Below are 14,691 nucleotides of genomic sequence, written 5' to 3'. Positions count from 1 at the left end.
TAACCGATTGGCAGACGACCAACTACTAATTGCCTCGGCAGATACAAGACGACGACGCATATGGATACCAGTCTGTGGGGAGCAGGGCAGTCGCCACGTCTGTGTGGTGTTTCGACCAAGTTCTTGCGTGACATGTCGTGGAGTGCAGTGTTTTGTGCTTATGCTTGCAGCCAATCCCGGTATCGAGTTGGGGACGGTCCATCGACCAAGACGAAGGCGAAGAGGGCGGAGCATGCGGACGGGCAGCACACAGTGTTGTGCGGCTGGGTAATGGTACGTAAACGGTTTAGTTGGAGCTATGGTGTTGAATTAAAGGGACGAGGGGGAGCCGTTAATGAGTCGAGGACCTGAGCAGAGGTATTCCGTAGCGGCATGCTTGTGTGTACGTGCAGAGGGCTTCACCGGCCAGCGATGGGCCATGTTAGCACGATGGCTAGAATATAGTGTTGCTAGGCTTTGTACACCAACCGAGACGTTTGCTATCTGCTGAAACTGTCCGGCGGTGCCTTGAAGAGATGATGTGCTGGCAGTGCAACTTCAGATGAAAGGTGCAAAACTCTTGGCCAGCGCTGTATTTAGACATGCCAGGATTAAAAAAAGCAAATTGCGAATTTACGTGTATGATGCATTGTGCAGGCTATTTCCCTTCCACCAATGTGCCACTGTGCTGTACATATTTTTTATTTTTGGCAACGTTACTCGCTGTATATTTGGCTTTACGTGTTTCCGTGCACATGCAACCAAGCAAGGTGGCCTAGAGGGGAATGTGCGACGTACTGCCTTTACGCCCACATTGCACATGTGCCAGTGTTCTCAACGTTCATTTTTTCCCAAGTACTGTGTAAAGTAAGGTAGGTGTTTGGCAGGACCTGCATAGAAGAATGTATGACATATCGGTTGGCAGTGCTGTACGTGGTACCTTTTATGGGGGGCGACTCTTCCCTCTCCATTTGGTGCACAAAGCGTTTCCCGGGGATTGGCGTGCTTCAGTGCTCTACAGAGAAAATAATAGTCCCTCTGCTCACCACGGGTAAAGCTTCCTGTATTGTCCGGGCCGTGGACACAGGCTGAGCTGCGCGACAGCTTTTGTTCCCTTGTGGCCCGAATCAAGGTCGCACAGAGCCGCCTGTTGTCCAAATCTTAGATGCTTATCCGTCTCCCTTATTCGGATACAGAGAGAGGCAGAGGATAGCGATAGGCTGGGCCCTTAAGGAATACACTGGGGAAGTCCAGCCCCATAGATGTTTACGCCTATCGCCAATCCAGGCGCCTTCGCGATCAACAGTGATCTAAAACCGGCCCTGCCAATGTGGATTTTCTTGCCCACCGAAAGAGGCATTCTCCCTGAAACGTGAAGCTACGTGTGTGGCGAGGCCAGCCGTTTCAGCTGAGGACCCTCTTCGGTTGAGGAACCTCTTTGGTTGAGGAAATGGGAGTACGTGAGGAAGTGTTCCCATTCCAGAAGGAAACTGGGTTTACATCTTGACTATAGAGTCTTGAGCACAGTGGCACGTAGCTGGGTGAAATGGACAGAGAGGGGAGCTATGTTGGTAGGCCACGCCGCACCTCGTGAGAAAGCGCCTGCCCTAGTCCGGCCTAGGTCCAGGCAGGAGCAAAGCAGCTGTTTATGTAAGTACGTTGGCGCAGTGGACAAATGTTTGGAACATACCATGCGTGAGAGGAGCTGCCTTGGAGCGATGGTATTCCTTGTGCCAGGCTCAGCTCACACGAACTGAGCAAGTCTCGGAGGCAGCTCATAAAGGGGACATGCACGCCTACAAGAGTAGCAACGCACTCGTGAATTTGGAAGAATGGTGCGTGGCGAAGGATTTTCTCCTGTGCAACCATGTACCGCCTCGTGCTACTTACTTTTCATTTTTGTTTTTGGCAGTTGCTGTGTATTTGGATGTTCGTACTTCCCGTGAACATGCAAGCAAGCAGGGTATCGGAGAGTTGAGTTGGCACCGCGCAGCCGCTATGTGACCGTGGCAGTGGTATTGACGTTGTCTGCTATTTGCCATAGTTTCGTCTATAGGTGTACTTTCTAGCTGCGGCGACATATCAACTAGTAACTACAATACGCACTACTTCATTTGCGTCGGCGTCTTTGGTACCATTTGGAAGTGAAGAACGCTTTCTTCGCTGCGCCACGAATTCGGCACTGCTATACTGCTAAGCTACCTCATGTTGTGGGTTGCTGCTGCGAGGTATGTCGAGGAGAATGCTAGGCGAAATTCCAACGAACCAGCCCAACTGAGGAGTAATTTTGCAAGTGCCGTCCGTGATAAAGCGCCGGTTGAAGCAAGAGAAGTTCTTCATTGAACTTTGATGCATATCAGTGGGAGCAAGAACACCTCGTGCACCGGCTAGTGCAGCAGGCTGTGAGTCTAAGGGTTAATATTCTTGAGGGTGGCATTTCCATTCCACAGAAGTCTTCCAACTTCCTTGGGGCACGCAGCTTCCTTAGACATGGGGGAAAACACAGTGACTACAACAGCAATTAGGTGTCTTCTAGCTACGTTTGACCCTCTTCAGCGCGTGATTCTCGGGCTCAACAGAAAGCAACACTTGTAGGCAGCAGCAGAATACAGCGAACACATGCGGTGGGGACCCCTCATATATAGCGGTGGGGGACTGTTAGATACCTGTTGGAGAGCGGCAGAGGGCTGCGTGGAAATTTGTTCCGTCAACAGTAGTGTTTGGACCGCATTATCTAACACTTTACAGGTACGGGGTCCCGTGGTACATGACACACCTTGGTCCTCGATTGCTTGCGGAAGAGGAAGCAAATCGGCAGGATGCTTGCGTGCGTGCGTCTAAACGTATTGTGGAATGGTGTAGTTACTCCCATAATTAAGGATATTCTTCAAGGGATCCCTGTGATTCATGCCGGGCTTTGCTTGCCACTGCAAGGAAGTGCGAGTAACCCCAGACCTCCATGCAACTAGCCACAAAGGATAGCCTAGCTAGCAATACCCCGCCTGCCGTTGGATGGTTTAGTAGCAACAACATGGACAAGGGAAACAACAGTAGCTGAAGCTTCACCGGGCATGGATATCACTGGGCGACGTGTGAGTTCACAAGCGCCTGTTCATTGCCGCAGCTTTTGCGCACATATGGACATTAGAGGTCTACAGGCACCTGATAAGCGCCCTTATTTCCACGTTGGCAAGTGAACAGCATATAGCAGAACTATGGAAGATTGAACAAGGTGAGCTATCGATGGAGCGTTACTTAGGGAAGTGTACGCCCTGGATTAACGGTTCGGTTATGGGGCCAAAGAAGTAACAGTTTAGATCTACCTGGAAGCCTATGTCAAACCAGGCTATCAGCTGTTGGCCATTATTACGGGCTTAACATGCCAAATGCTTGCCTCAATGACGGATTATAAAATATAACTGGCATGTTAAGCCTGTAATAATGGCCAACAGCTGATAGCATGGTTTGACATAGGCTTCCAGGTAGATCTAGTGTCTGAAGCTGTGTAGGTGCGCCAGCATCTATGTCGATTTATTGGCGCGCTGCAACAATTGTCAGCATGTGGTAGGCAAGAAACAAGTATCGGATATTCTGCGTAAGTAAAATGGGGTAGCGACACCGAAAATCAACTTATCCGCATAGTAATGGATTTCTACAGAACACGCGAGATCTGTTAAACATCCTCAGTTGCAGAAAGGTCCACTGCCCCGCATGTCAGGCCGCTTCCTCTACTGCAGCTCCAGGGGCTTGACAGGCTGCTCTCAAAAGGCATAGAGACTCAAAGGGGGGATCAGCTGCTAGTAAGGAACTCTCTTCTTGAACATCTGGGCTTCATAGCACCTCACAGCACTCCTCGGATAAGATAAACGACCAGCGTTACATTCTGGGCTATACACTGTAACTCCGTATACTATTGTTGAGAACTTCGGCTTGCGTATAGTTTGTCTAGGGCCGGGTACGGGTTCATGTGTCAACTTCTGGAAGACTCTGCAACATCGGATTTACCCTATTACTCTGACACACGTAAAAGCGGACAAAATACACCTTCTGGGGTGTATGCACGAACGGTGTACACCAGTGTCCCGGATTCCTCCTTGCCTTTCAATGTCTTTCTAGGGCCGCGTGAGGACTCATGCACCAGCGTTAGATAGACTTGAGAATTCCCTACACAGAATGGTAGCTACCAGCACGCTACAGCAATGATACAAGCCAGTGACGCCCTTCCAGTCTGCTCTTGACATAGCACAAAACGTTCACGCCGCCTTCATGCGCTTGGTAGGAATGAAGGTAACACAGCAACTTGCGTTGTGTTAAATGGTCATTCAGCCAAGGCCAAGCGTGAGCGGGGAGGAAGCCCCTGCTCGCACAGCCCGATTGCAAAGGCGCGGAATGTTGCACGATGGAGTTAGACTGACTTGGTTTGGAATCAAGAAATACATTACAATCTCATGCACTTCGCCTTACATTATTGTAAACTGGGTGCTTGACACTGGCACATTTAGCCGCCCGTAACCCCACCTACGTCGACGATCACACAAACTGGCAAATCAGCCCTGCAGCCAGAGGTCAACTGGCACCGCAGTTGCTTAGGACCCGTGTGGTTTCAATGCTGTTTTTTCGCCGTGATTCTGTAGTTCATTTTGGCTATACTTAGCTACAATTACTTTGACCGGGCATCCAACCGGAATACCGAATTATAGCCGCTGCAGCAGGTTTGTTTTTTTGACGGTAGGGCTCACGATTTTTTGTCCTGCTTTAGTCATGGACTCCTTCCCCATGTGTCCGCGGGTTGACGTCTTTTTGTTGAAGGTTTTGAGTGCCCTGTAACCGCAACTTTTCTAACACCCCTACCACATCCGCCTTGGAGTCAGGGGCCCACTGCGAGGGGCCATGCCGCACAGCAGGCTGGAGGCGGTGCGGCATAAGGCGTTGTTTCAGTTGCCAGCAAGTAGACATCGCTTAAAAGCAAGGCCTCTGCCGACATTATGGTGCCCGGGAGGTTCTGGGCGGGGGCCCCACTCCAGCCCCGCCGCTCCTGGGTTTTTTTGTTGCTTTTCGTTCTAGCCGTGCGGGTGCTCCAAGGAAGAACTGCCGAACAGAACATTCACAGTTTTGATGAAACACTGGGTGGACACAGCGGCAAATCAGGGCGCAAGCAGCAGGAGCAGCATGATGCACAACACCAGCAGGCCGATTTCGAGAGGCAGCGGCAATGGGAAGACCCAGAGATGCAGCAGCCTGAATTACAAGAGTACCAGAAAGAGGACCCCAAATTATTGCACGGGAAGGAGGATTGGCAGCAACGGCGGCAGGGTTGGAGGCTGCAGGGTGGTGTGGGCGTTACCTTGAAGTCATTGGCGGCGCTGAAGGATACGGACTCAGATTTGCTCACTATTGCGACAGCGCAGTTGAAGGGGCTAGTGGAGACTCTGGATAGCAATCGGAAGATAGAGAAGCAGCAGCATGGAGTGGCAGATACAATTCAGAGAGCGCTGAAATCTCCAAAACCGCCGTCGACTGCAACGACGAGTTCGGGATCCGCTGGCGTCTCCGGGGCCCAGGGCCCAGCAAACCATCTCAAGAGGAAGACCATGAAACTGCACCTAGGTTTTGCCGAGACAGCGGCGGCAACTGTCATAGGCCGGAGGGCAGACGACGAGGACGTAGGACTCTACTTTTTCCCTTTCCTAAGCACCCTTGGTCTGGGGAATCGGGGTCACGGTCCTCAGTAAACCTGCAATATTTCCTTGTTTGGGTGCTCCACACAGGCTCTGCTGCTTTCGGCTCCACTACCAGGAAAGCCGAGTTCTTTCATAACGGGTTTATTCGATGGGCACGGTGGTCATGTAGTCGCCCGCAAGTGTTCAGTGCTTACCCCTACTTTCTTTGGTATGCTGGGGTCCAGGGTTGAAACGGAGCAGTTGAGCTGGTTAACACCGTTGCTGCAGTCCATCTCTCTGTTTGCCGCTCTGTTGAAAGCGCGTAGTAGGGCTGCTGCTCACAGATGGGTAGCAGCTTGGGGCCCGTACCGGAAGGAGTTGTGTTTTCGGCTGTTTTACGTTTTCCTTTGTGGTTGCTCACACAGGAAGGATGCCAGACTTCTCGGGCAACTCGTTTGCTGAAGCAAGTTTCGCTCTTGACGCAGCACTCCGGAGCGACCCGGAAATACCCATCGGACCCGGGTCGACAGGTGCGATTACGGCTGGTGCTTTCAAGTTCCTCAGCTCGTTTCTCCGTCCGCGTTCTGTCTCCTGGTGTCCGACCATGTCTCTCTGCTTGTGTTTGTGTTCCGCCTTTTCACGAAGGACACTTTCAGTTTCCAAGTCTTTGCATCTCTCCCATTTTTCTCTACCTCTCCCTCTGTGCCCCTCGCTTCGTCAGCAGTTTCGGTCTCTGCCTACTGCGGTTATGTGCTGTCGCTTCTTGTGGGGTCTGTCGGTGTCGGTTTCTGCCTGTGCCTCCGTTTCTCTTCAGCGTGTGTTGCCGCCGCTGCCGTTGTGCCATCTGTGCCGTAATATAGCATTTCCTACCGCTCATTGTTTTGGCACGGGTTCATCGGGGAAGTATCACATTGGTGTGCATTGTTTGTTTCCCAGTCTACATGCGTAAATTGGAGTCGCGTCATTTGCTTTTTACTGCAGGTATAATCGGCATTTTGGTTGCTGACGATCCCGCGGTGCCGGAATTCACGTTGCACGTTGCGAACATCGGTACGGAAGAACGTGTTTTGGATAGCTTCGGTGTGTGATGCTGTCATGTGCCATGTGGAACTCCCGCTTGTCTTATGTATTTGCCCATTTTGATGCTCTCCTCGCATCTACTGTACGTACCTGACCTGTATCTCCCCGGTGTATGTTCGGAATATGCTTGTTTCGTCGGGGACAAAGGCCCTGCTTCCTGCGCGTTGTCATACTTGGCGCTCTGGTGATTGCGGTATTGTGCAGGGGACTCGCGGCTGCTGGTTTTGCACTCCGATGGAACCTTCACGCCGATGTCGATAGACCAGAAACCCAATGACCCCGTAGAGATGGCTCGTGTGCAGCGGGCGGGCGGCTCTGTGATGCGTACGGCAATGGGTGTTTGGCGCATTGACGGTCGCTTGGCTCTAAGTCGCAGTTTTGGAGACTTCGTACGTGCAAGCCCTTGCTGCATGCCTGGCCTCTTGCGGAATCATTCTGCTTGTACATGTTTCTATGCATATGCGCATAGATATCTGCACATCTTGATTTGGACGCACGGGGAGGCGGCTTCTGGCCCGCTTTTAGCCCCATTTAGCTGCACTTTTAGTTCGCCTGTGGCGATTTCTCTGGCTACAACGAGCCTCCGTCGCACATTTTGAAGCTGACAGCGGTACACCACAGGTTGCACGTCCGTGTCGCGTCTCTGAAATGCGCATTTCGCTTCTCTTCAGAGGATGAAGGGTAGGACAGACCTGTTGCCTTCTCAGCAGAAAGTGGTGGCGTTGCCACACGCGAGGACGATCAAGGTGAAGGCAGGTGACATCTTGGTCTTCGCTTGCGACGGTGCGCACGACCCGGAAATGAAGTGGAAATGAAGTGGTGTTTTAGGCAGGTTATGGTTTGGGTTGGGGCTTATCTTTTGGTGTGATTGTCATAAATTTAACGGTTTCTGCTTGGATGTATACAGGTGTATTCGAGGCACAAGGAATGACGTGGAAATTTGTCGCCAACTTCGTGGCCATGCAGCTCCAGGCAAGTGGCCCGAAGTAGCAGGTCGTTTGCTTGGTGTTGTCGGTTGGCTTAGTGTGTATTGCCTCCCCCTTTTTTGAAACAGTTCGATAGATACACAGCGGACTGATCAATTGGGTTGCTACTCTTGAATTTCACTGTGCAGGCCACTAAGGGAAACTTGGAAGAAACTGCTTCACGACTCATCACTACAGCGTATTTGATGGGCAGTGGCGACAATATTAGCGCGATGATAATCAGAATTCATCCCACAGCTTATCCAGAGCCTGTTATATCCGCCGCAGAGGTGGACATTATGGGTGCGGCTTCCAGATAGCACAACGCTTTAGCTATTCCACAGCAATAGCTGTTCCACAGCAAACGCCTAGACCTACGCTTGTAGCGACATAGCTACATGTATCGCAGGTAACCATCAGCGGATGCTGGTTTAAGGAACTTTGGTCAGTTGTACTGCTAGGGTGTTTTGACTTCAGGTGGTCGTAAGGAGCTACCCGTGATGCTATCTTCAGAAGCGACGGTGCACCGCAGCGGCGCTTGGATGACGGATTTGGGCCTTTATGCGACCCTGTACTGACATCGCAAGTGGAGTAAAGGCCGTAGCAGCAGCAGCAGCAGCAGCAGCAGTTAAGTGATAGAAGTGAGACTGTGGAGTAGGACTCCCAAGAGGGAGCTCTGTAGGAGGGAGGCACTGAAGAAGCAGCCAGAGCATCCTAGAGACCCTCATGCGTGCCAAACGATGATGCATGTCGGTCCAGTATGATGAGGCCTCTTTCTTTCCGGGCGCAGCACGGAGGCTGAGCAGCCGCTATTCAGGTCTTCCTTCGTGCTAGCAGCCTTCCCTTGGGCAACACTCCCCTGTGCAGGCAGCTGGGTGCAGCTGCCGGCGCCGTTGCTTGGCGCGTCAAGCCCTCGTTCAACTGCGCACAAACGCCAACGAGGTGATGTTGGGGCCTTCGGGTCTGCTGAGTTAAGGAGGCACCGGAAGGGCACCTCTCTGGAGCTGCCTGGGTATTAGGGGTAGTCTCTAAACGTCTCCCTCTCGTTTTGACTTTATAGTCTTCTTCACCTTACAGCCTTTTTGAATTTAAATTGCCACCAAAGCGAGACGGATTGATAGTCGATTGGCTTGCAGACCATGTGGCGGCTTCTGTACCGTTCCACCCTATCGATTAAGCTGACTCTGACGCCTCTGAGGCGATCCGTAGCGGGGTACTTACGACAGTAGCGTCAACGATGAGCACTGGGGTTAATGCCCCAGTGCCCCTATCCCGGCGACCCTTGGCGGCTTACGCCTCTACGTGACTGCCTGCCCATCTGTTGCTACTCTCTTAGTGTTAGCATTTGCTGTTTTGAGTTTGTGCCAATGTGAGACATTTCATTTCGTCTCTCTGCGCTGTAAGTTGCGACTACATCAAACCAAAAAAATGCATTTCAAGGGCGGCACAGCAGGCAGCCAACTGAATATAGCATGCCGTTTTCCCGCAGCTAAGTTTTGAAACGTACAGCAAACCGATAATTAGTTCCACGCAGAGGTACAGAAATTCGAGTGAGTCTCCTTCCATTGCTGCTGTTGGTGCAACTCTACTTTCCCGCACTCATGGTGACGTCGGTGCTCCCTGCGGCGTCGTGTTTTGGCTTCTACAGCCGCTCTCACCGCCGAATCCCTAATTGATGTTGCCCATTCGCCCGCTGCTGGTGCTGCTGCTGATGCTGCTGGTCTATCTTCCGGTCATCTTAATACTTGTTTCGTCCTCCCTGCTGCTGCTGCTGTCCCTCTCCTGGTGTTGCTGTTCCTCAAGCCGCTGTTGATCCCGTTGTTCCCGTTGTCTTGCCCCATCTCCCTGTTGCTGATTCGGCTGAAGTTGTTTCTCCTGCTCCTCCCCTGGCCGCTCGTGCATGCCCTGCTGCTGGTGGTACTGAACAACCGGCTGCGGGTCCTCCTGATGTCGGTGGTCCCCCTGATGCTGCGGTAAGTCTTGCGGGACATCCTGCCACTCTTTGTGGATTTGATCCTGTGTCTCCCCCTGCTTCGCCTGCGGCTGGTAATGTTGCATTTGGTGATGCTGCTGCTCCTTCTGCCCCTGGCGCTGGCTCTGCTCAGCTTCCATTCGGAGCCTACAGCCTACTCCTTGTGAAGGGAGTTGTTCAGCAAAGGCCTCCATCCCTCGTGTTGCCTGCACGGGCATGCAGCCGACAGGAAGATTCCTATGGCTGGTGCCATTTTTCTGTGGGGGCCGGGGTAGGACTCTGGGAAAGCCGTCTTCGGGGTCAAGACTGGAGTCCGGGGTGAGTTTGGGTTCTTTCAACAGCGCTGTGTTCTTGCCCTTAGTCGAGCTCTTCGAAGCCCCCTTGGACCCCTTAAGAGACCTTTTAAACGCAAGCAGACGACCCGAAGCTCGCCGAGGGTGGGGCCCCTCTCTGGCGGTCCCTCGTCGGCGTTTAGAGGAAGCTTGGCGACCCCGTTTTCGACCTGGCAATGCATCTGCTTTCTGTACAGCACTTTCTTCTGGTCCGGCACGTCCTCGTGCCGCTGCTTCTGCTTGCTGCGCAGCACTCGCCTGCTGTTCTGGTCCTCCAGTTGCTGCCGCATCTAATTTTGCAGGCGTCTCTGACGGTGGTTCGCTACTGTCTACTTCAATGGGCTCAACCACCACATCCTTAAAGCCCTCCTGAGCCTCAGCAGTATTGTTACTGGGCCCATCAGCACGCTCCTTATGCCCAAAAGTGGCTTTGTTGCTCTTCCTCTCCGGCTTGCTGCGTTTGCCCTTGGGGGGCAGAAGGACCATTCTCTTCCTTCGCTTCTTGTTGCTCCGTTCTGGGGTCGGCGCCTCATCATCCCTGTCTGTTGAGCTTCGTGTGGAGGCGCCAACTTCAGCGAATGCGCTGGAAGAGCTGGACAGACCTGAAGATCTCCGGCGACCTTCATGAAGGGCGACAGCAGGTGCTAGGGAGGGTGCCCCTGTCGCGGTAATGGAGCCCAAAAGCGAAGAGTCTGCTAATGCTGCCCATGTGGACGCCTTGATGTGCCTTTCGTGAAACGGGACCAGGAGTGTTACTAACCACACCCAACAAGCAGCAGGTGCCATTGTCGTTATATCTCTCGTGCACTTATCTTGTTAGACACAACAATTCAGAGGCACAGAGCAAAGAGTCACTTCTACCCCTACTCGAAGCTGTGGTAGAGCCGCAAAAACAAGGAGGCAGTTTGAAACTGTTCAGTCTCGACACACACTCCAGAAAACTGTATGTAACCAATCTGCAGTTGTTCAGGCGGCTGACACTGGGACGTTGCGGGAAGGTCCAAAGTTTGGGCATCAGTGGAAGTGAACCCCTCTTAAAACATGCATTGGAACTCGAGGCACCAGATCACCGGCAAAAGATACAAGGAACGATAACCCGCCACACCCAGTAGTTCATGCGTGCCCGTAATGTTGTCCCTTTAGTGGGCGCTAGTGCCCTGGTGCTGTCTCGGCGCAAAGTGGGCAGGATTGAAAAACCAATAAACATCGAATGAAATGAACCACATTTGAACATTGCAGAATAAGAAGAAGCTGGGGACTCGAGGAGGCCGAGCCGGGCGCTTCGTAGGGTGGCTTTTGTGGTCATTGAAGAAGACCAGCGGTGCAATTTCGCTGGACCCCCATTCGGCGGCCTTTGCTGAATTTCCCCTGTTGACGCCTATTCATACCCGGAAAGTGTCAATAACAATAAATATAAGAAGATCTGACCTATATATTCAAGCACAGTGGACGGTAGTTGTGGATTTTTTGGAGGCATGGGTGCGTGTGTTCCTTGCTCCCCTTGCCGAAGGCTACGGACAGATGTATCTGTATCCTGAACTATGTGCGAGCACAACTATTCCCATGCTTTAATTGATGTAAAATGGTACTTTTGCGTATGGAGCTTGCCGGTGTGCGTGGCACTCTCAACTGATTGGAGGATACTGCATTACAACCGTAACAGGTCTAAAACGTACTTGCCGCCGGTCTTACCAGGCTGTAAAAATGATGCAAGAGGGAATAATGTTCGTCCTTAAAAATTTCTAATTTTAGCCCCATTTAGATGAGTTTGAAATGCAAAAGAGGCGTGGCGCACTGTGGGATAACCGCTGTGTACAGCGGACCGCCTGCGGTGTATGGCCATCGAAATTCTGCAGACCTCCAGGAACCTGTGGCACATACGGGACCACGTACCCCGTTGCTCCCTGTGTTGAGCCTCTTCTAGAGCAAGCATACCTTCCGGAGTGCATTTGTACATTTTCCATGATGGGAGAGTGTACGAAACGAGAACTTCACTCGCCCCAGCCTTCTTTGCTTCAGTTGCAGCTGCTGTGGAGTAGCACTAGCTGCAAGCTGCAGGAGCTTAGCGTTTTAACAACCGAAGCGGAGTCCTTAGAGCAATGCTTTCGGTGCTTATATTCCGAATACGTCAGTTTCCAGACAGATCGTCGTGCAGCAGAATCGGCCGTTATCGTCGAGGCCCACACCGGGATAGGGATTGCTGCGGAGCAAAGTGCACTAGCTGTTGATGTGGATGCACTGAGGCGCGAGATATCTTTTGAAAAGCAAGAGCTGAAAGGCCACACCAATGTGTGGAGGGCGCTCAGGCAAGCCCTTGGATTTCCACGCAAAAACACGGAAGTCAACACCGCAACATCCTACCGCCAGGCAGGGGCTCATCACGGAATGCGAGGAGTTAATTCGATGTACCAAGGATGACAATATAGAAGAGGTGTGCAGAGGAATTGTAGCTTGTGGGCAGCTGATAGCGCTTCCTGTTGCCACAATAAGGGTGCATCGCTAGTGCTAATCTACTGTTTAGGTGCAGCAAAACGAGTATGCCGAGTGCACTCTCCAAGAAGCTGATTTGCATCGAAAGCTAAAGGGAAAGGGAGAGTCCATTCCCAGATTGAAAGATAAGACAGCGTCCTTTCAGTTGCAGACGAAGGTACGTATACTACACCAGATCTTAGCTTCAACTGATATTCGGGAAGCATCTGCATGCACAGGAGACAAAAAGTCTTCGTCTCCCAACTCATAAGTCAGAAGGCCATGCCTGCCCTGCAGGCGAAGATTTTGGCCTTGGGTACTCATAGGCAAAGGTGACACTATGCACCCCCCATCAGAAGTGGAGGAGGCACACACTGTATGCGGAGAAGAAAGCTGGAGGCTCCTTCTGCATTTTCTGGATGACTTCAGTCCTGCTGTCCTGCGTCCTTTGATATGTGTATTGCGTGTGAACCATGGAACAAAATGACAGCAGAGACTTGCTGTCACCCGCTCTTAATTGTGGACCCTGAATGAGCATGCACAACATCTCTGTGGTTGTTAACTGGTTTTTACCCTCGTTTTCTCCAAACACCGCAGTATACACTAAAGTGTTGAGCTCAAACCAGGACAACACTCGGGGTCTAGTAGTCTGAAAACACCGGGCCTGCACGGTCTATTTCCACAGGTTGAGTGACAACAGACGGAGAAACATGGAATTAAACCACCAGCAGTGTGTGACAAGGACGCTTAACAAACCACAACGCACGGCTTTGGAGGGCACCGTGCAACGTACGAACTGAGTCCTGCGGGGCATCAGGACAGCCCGTTCTGCCTATCTTACGAAACAAAATTAGGCTATCATCCAGTTTCACAATTTAGTGTATCATCCCGTTCCACAAGTGTTGCAGGTGTAGCAGCAAACTGTGATGCAAGACACTCGCCCTGCCACGTCGCTGCTTACAAACCCGGCACTGCGACACCGTGCAAAACGATGCTTACGAATTATGGGGACCCAACTGCATTTTGTAGCTTTTACCTTTTTTAATTATTCGATAAATCCTCAATATCTAACTCTACTCCACTATGAACAAGACCTCATGCACCAACAAGTGTAGTCATCCCAGGTGGAGGATGCCATCCACCACCACGTATCGCCACTGAATTTCCCCTTTGAGCATTTCAGGCGTGTGCTGTGAGAGCAAGCGGGCTACAACATCTTATTTATGTAGTAATATTGTTTTTGTGAATTACGGTGAAATTTAGTTGTCTCTATGGAGGGCCACCTCGAACGAATGGCTGACGTTGAATCCTCTGCTGCAGGGGGAAGGCAGCGCAGTAGCTGTACAGTAGCTGTACTGCAGAGCACCTTGCTTTAGGGTGACCCAAAGGTGTCGGAAACATCAGAAAGAGGAAGATAAACAATTTCAAGTAAACAACAAGAATGAGAATTCAACTTATAAGTGTCTACAGTGTCTTCTTGCACGGTATCGAAGCAAGCCGCTGGCCCGCCCCACGAGGAGGGCGGAGGTCCCCCGCTAACTCAAGACAAGGAAGACAGCGTTGTGTGGGGATTCCCGGGTAGGCCAACTGGACAGAACTTTTCTTGCTACCGTGCTTCTTCAGTTTGCTCTTCTTGAGCGTTTTTAATCTTCGAATGTTTATTCAAACGGGCGGGACGTTCTTTGTACAGAACTTACGTTTTTGGCGCAGTGTCCAGGCGGCTGGCAGGCTGCAGTGGGCAGGACCTCGGAAGACACATCGATAGGAGAGCTGTTGCTTCCGTCTCCTTTTTATGTCTCTCATTCTTCAGCGGGTCCTACCACCAGGTGTTAATCGTTCTGAGAGTTATTGACGTACGGAGGAGATCTCAGCTGAAATTTTACCGCATCGCAGGTTTGCAAGGTGGGGCGACTCAAGACGAACGCTTGGTCCTCATATGTGCTGTAAGTGGACTTCGCATGGCTACTCCGTGCTTCGCAGTAATTTGATTTGGAGTAAAAGGTGGTATTTAGCCTGTGGGGGTATAGGGTTTTTCCGCAGTATATGTATGCTAACAAGCTGCCATGCCTGTGTGTACACTGGTGTGTGTTGCTTTTGCAGAGGGGAGCAGATACTTTACGGAGTGTTCCCTTGGCATGAGCCCTGCTTTGGGCTGCTTTATTGACAGGGTTTAATACCGACGTTTTAGTCTTTTAATTGCCTTCTCTCCACGGGGAAGCTGTTTCGAAGTGAGA

At 51.6% G+C, this 14,691-nt stretch overlaps 2 protein-coding genes across 2 annotated transcripts; one reads left to right on the top strand and one right to left on the bottom strand.

The window, feature by feature from the left end:
* Positions 1 to 4,964: 4,964 nt before the first annotated feature.
* On the top strand, positions 4,965 to 7,709 carry EMWEY_00011270 (hypothetical protein, conserved; the record flags this gene model as incomplete). Its single annotated transcript, XM_013478944.1, has 7 exons — positions 4,965 to 5,642; positions 5,748 to 5,868; positions 6,065 to 6,169; positions 6,621 to 6,689; positions 6,924 to 7,108; positions 7,391 to 7,502; positions 7,627 to 7,709. The coding sequence occupies 7 exons, from the start codon at positions 4,965 to 4,967 to the stop codon at positions 7,707 to 7,709; spliced, it is 1,353 nt and encodes a 450-aa protein (XP_013334398.1).
* Positions 7,710 to 9,406: 1,697 nt separating this feature from the next.
* Positions 9,407 to 10,774, bottom strand: EMWEY_00011260 (hypothetical protein, conserved; the record flags this gene model as incomplete). Its single annotated transcript, XM_013478943.1, has 1 exon — positions 9,407 to 10,774. The coding sequence occupies one exon, from the start codon at positions 10,772 to 10,774 to the stop codon at positions 9,407 to 9,409; it is 1,368 nt and encodes a 455-aa protein (XP_013334397.1).
* Between the last annotated feature and the right edge of the window lie 3,917 nt (positions 10,775 to 14,691).

The sequence above is a fragment of the Eimeria maxima genome, genomic scaffold (genome assembly GCF_000499605.1).
Source record: "Eimeria maxima Weybridge genomic scaffold, Emw_scaff78, whole genome shotgun sequence".
NCBI lineage: Eukaryota > Apicomplexa > Conoidasida > Eucoccidiorida > Eimeriidae > Eimeria > Eimeria maxima.
This window is presented reverse-complemented; position numbering and strand designations above follow the sequence as displayed.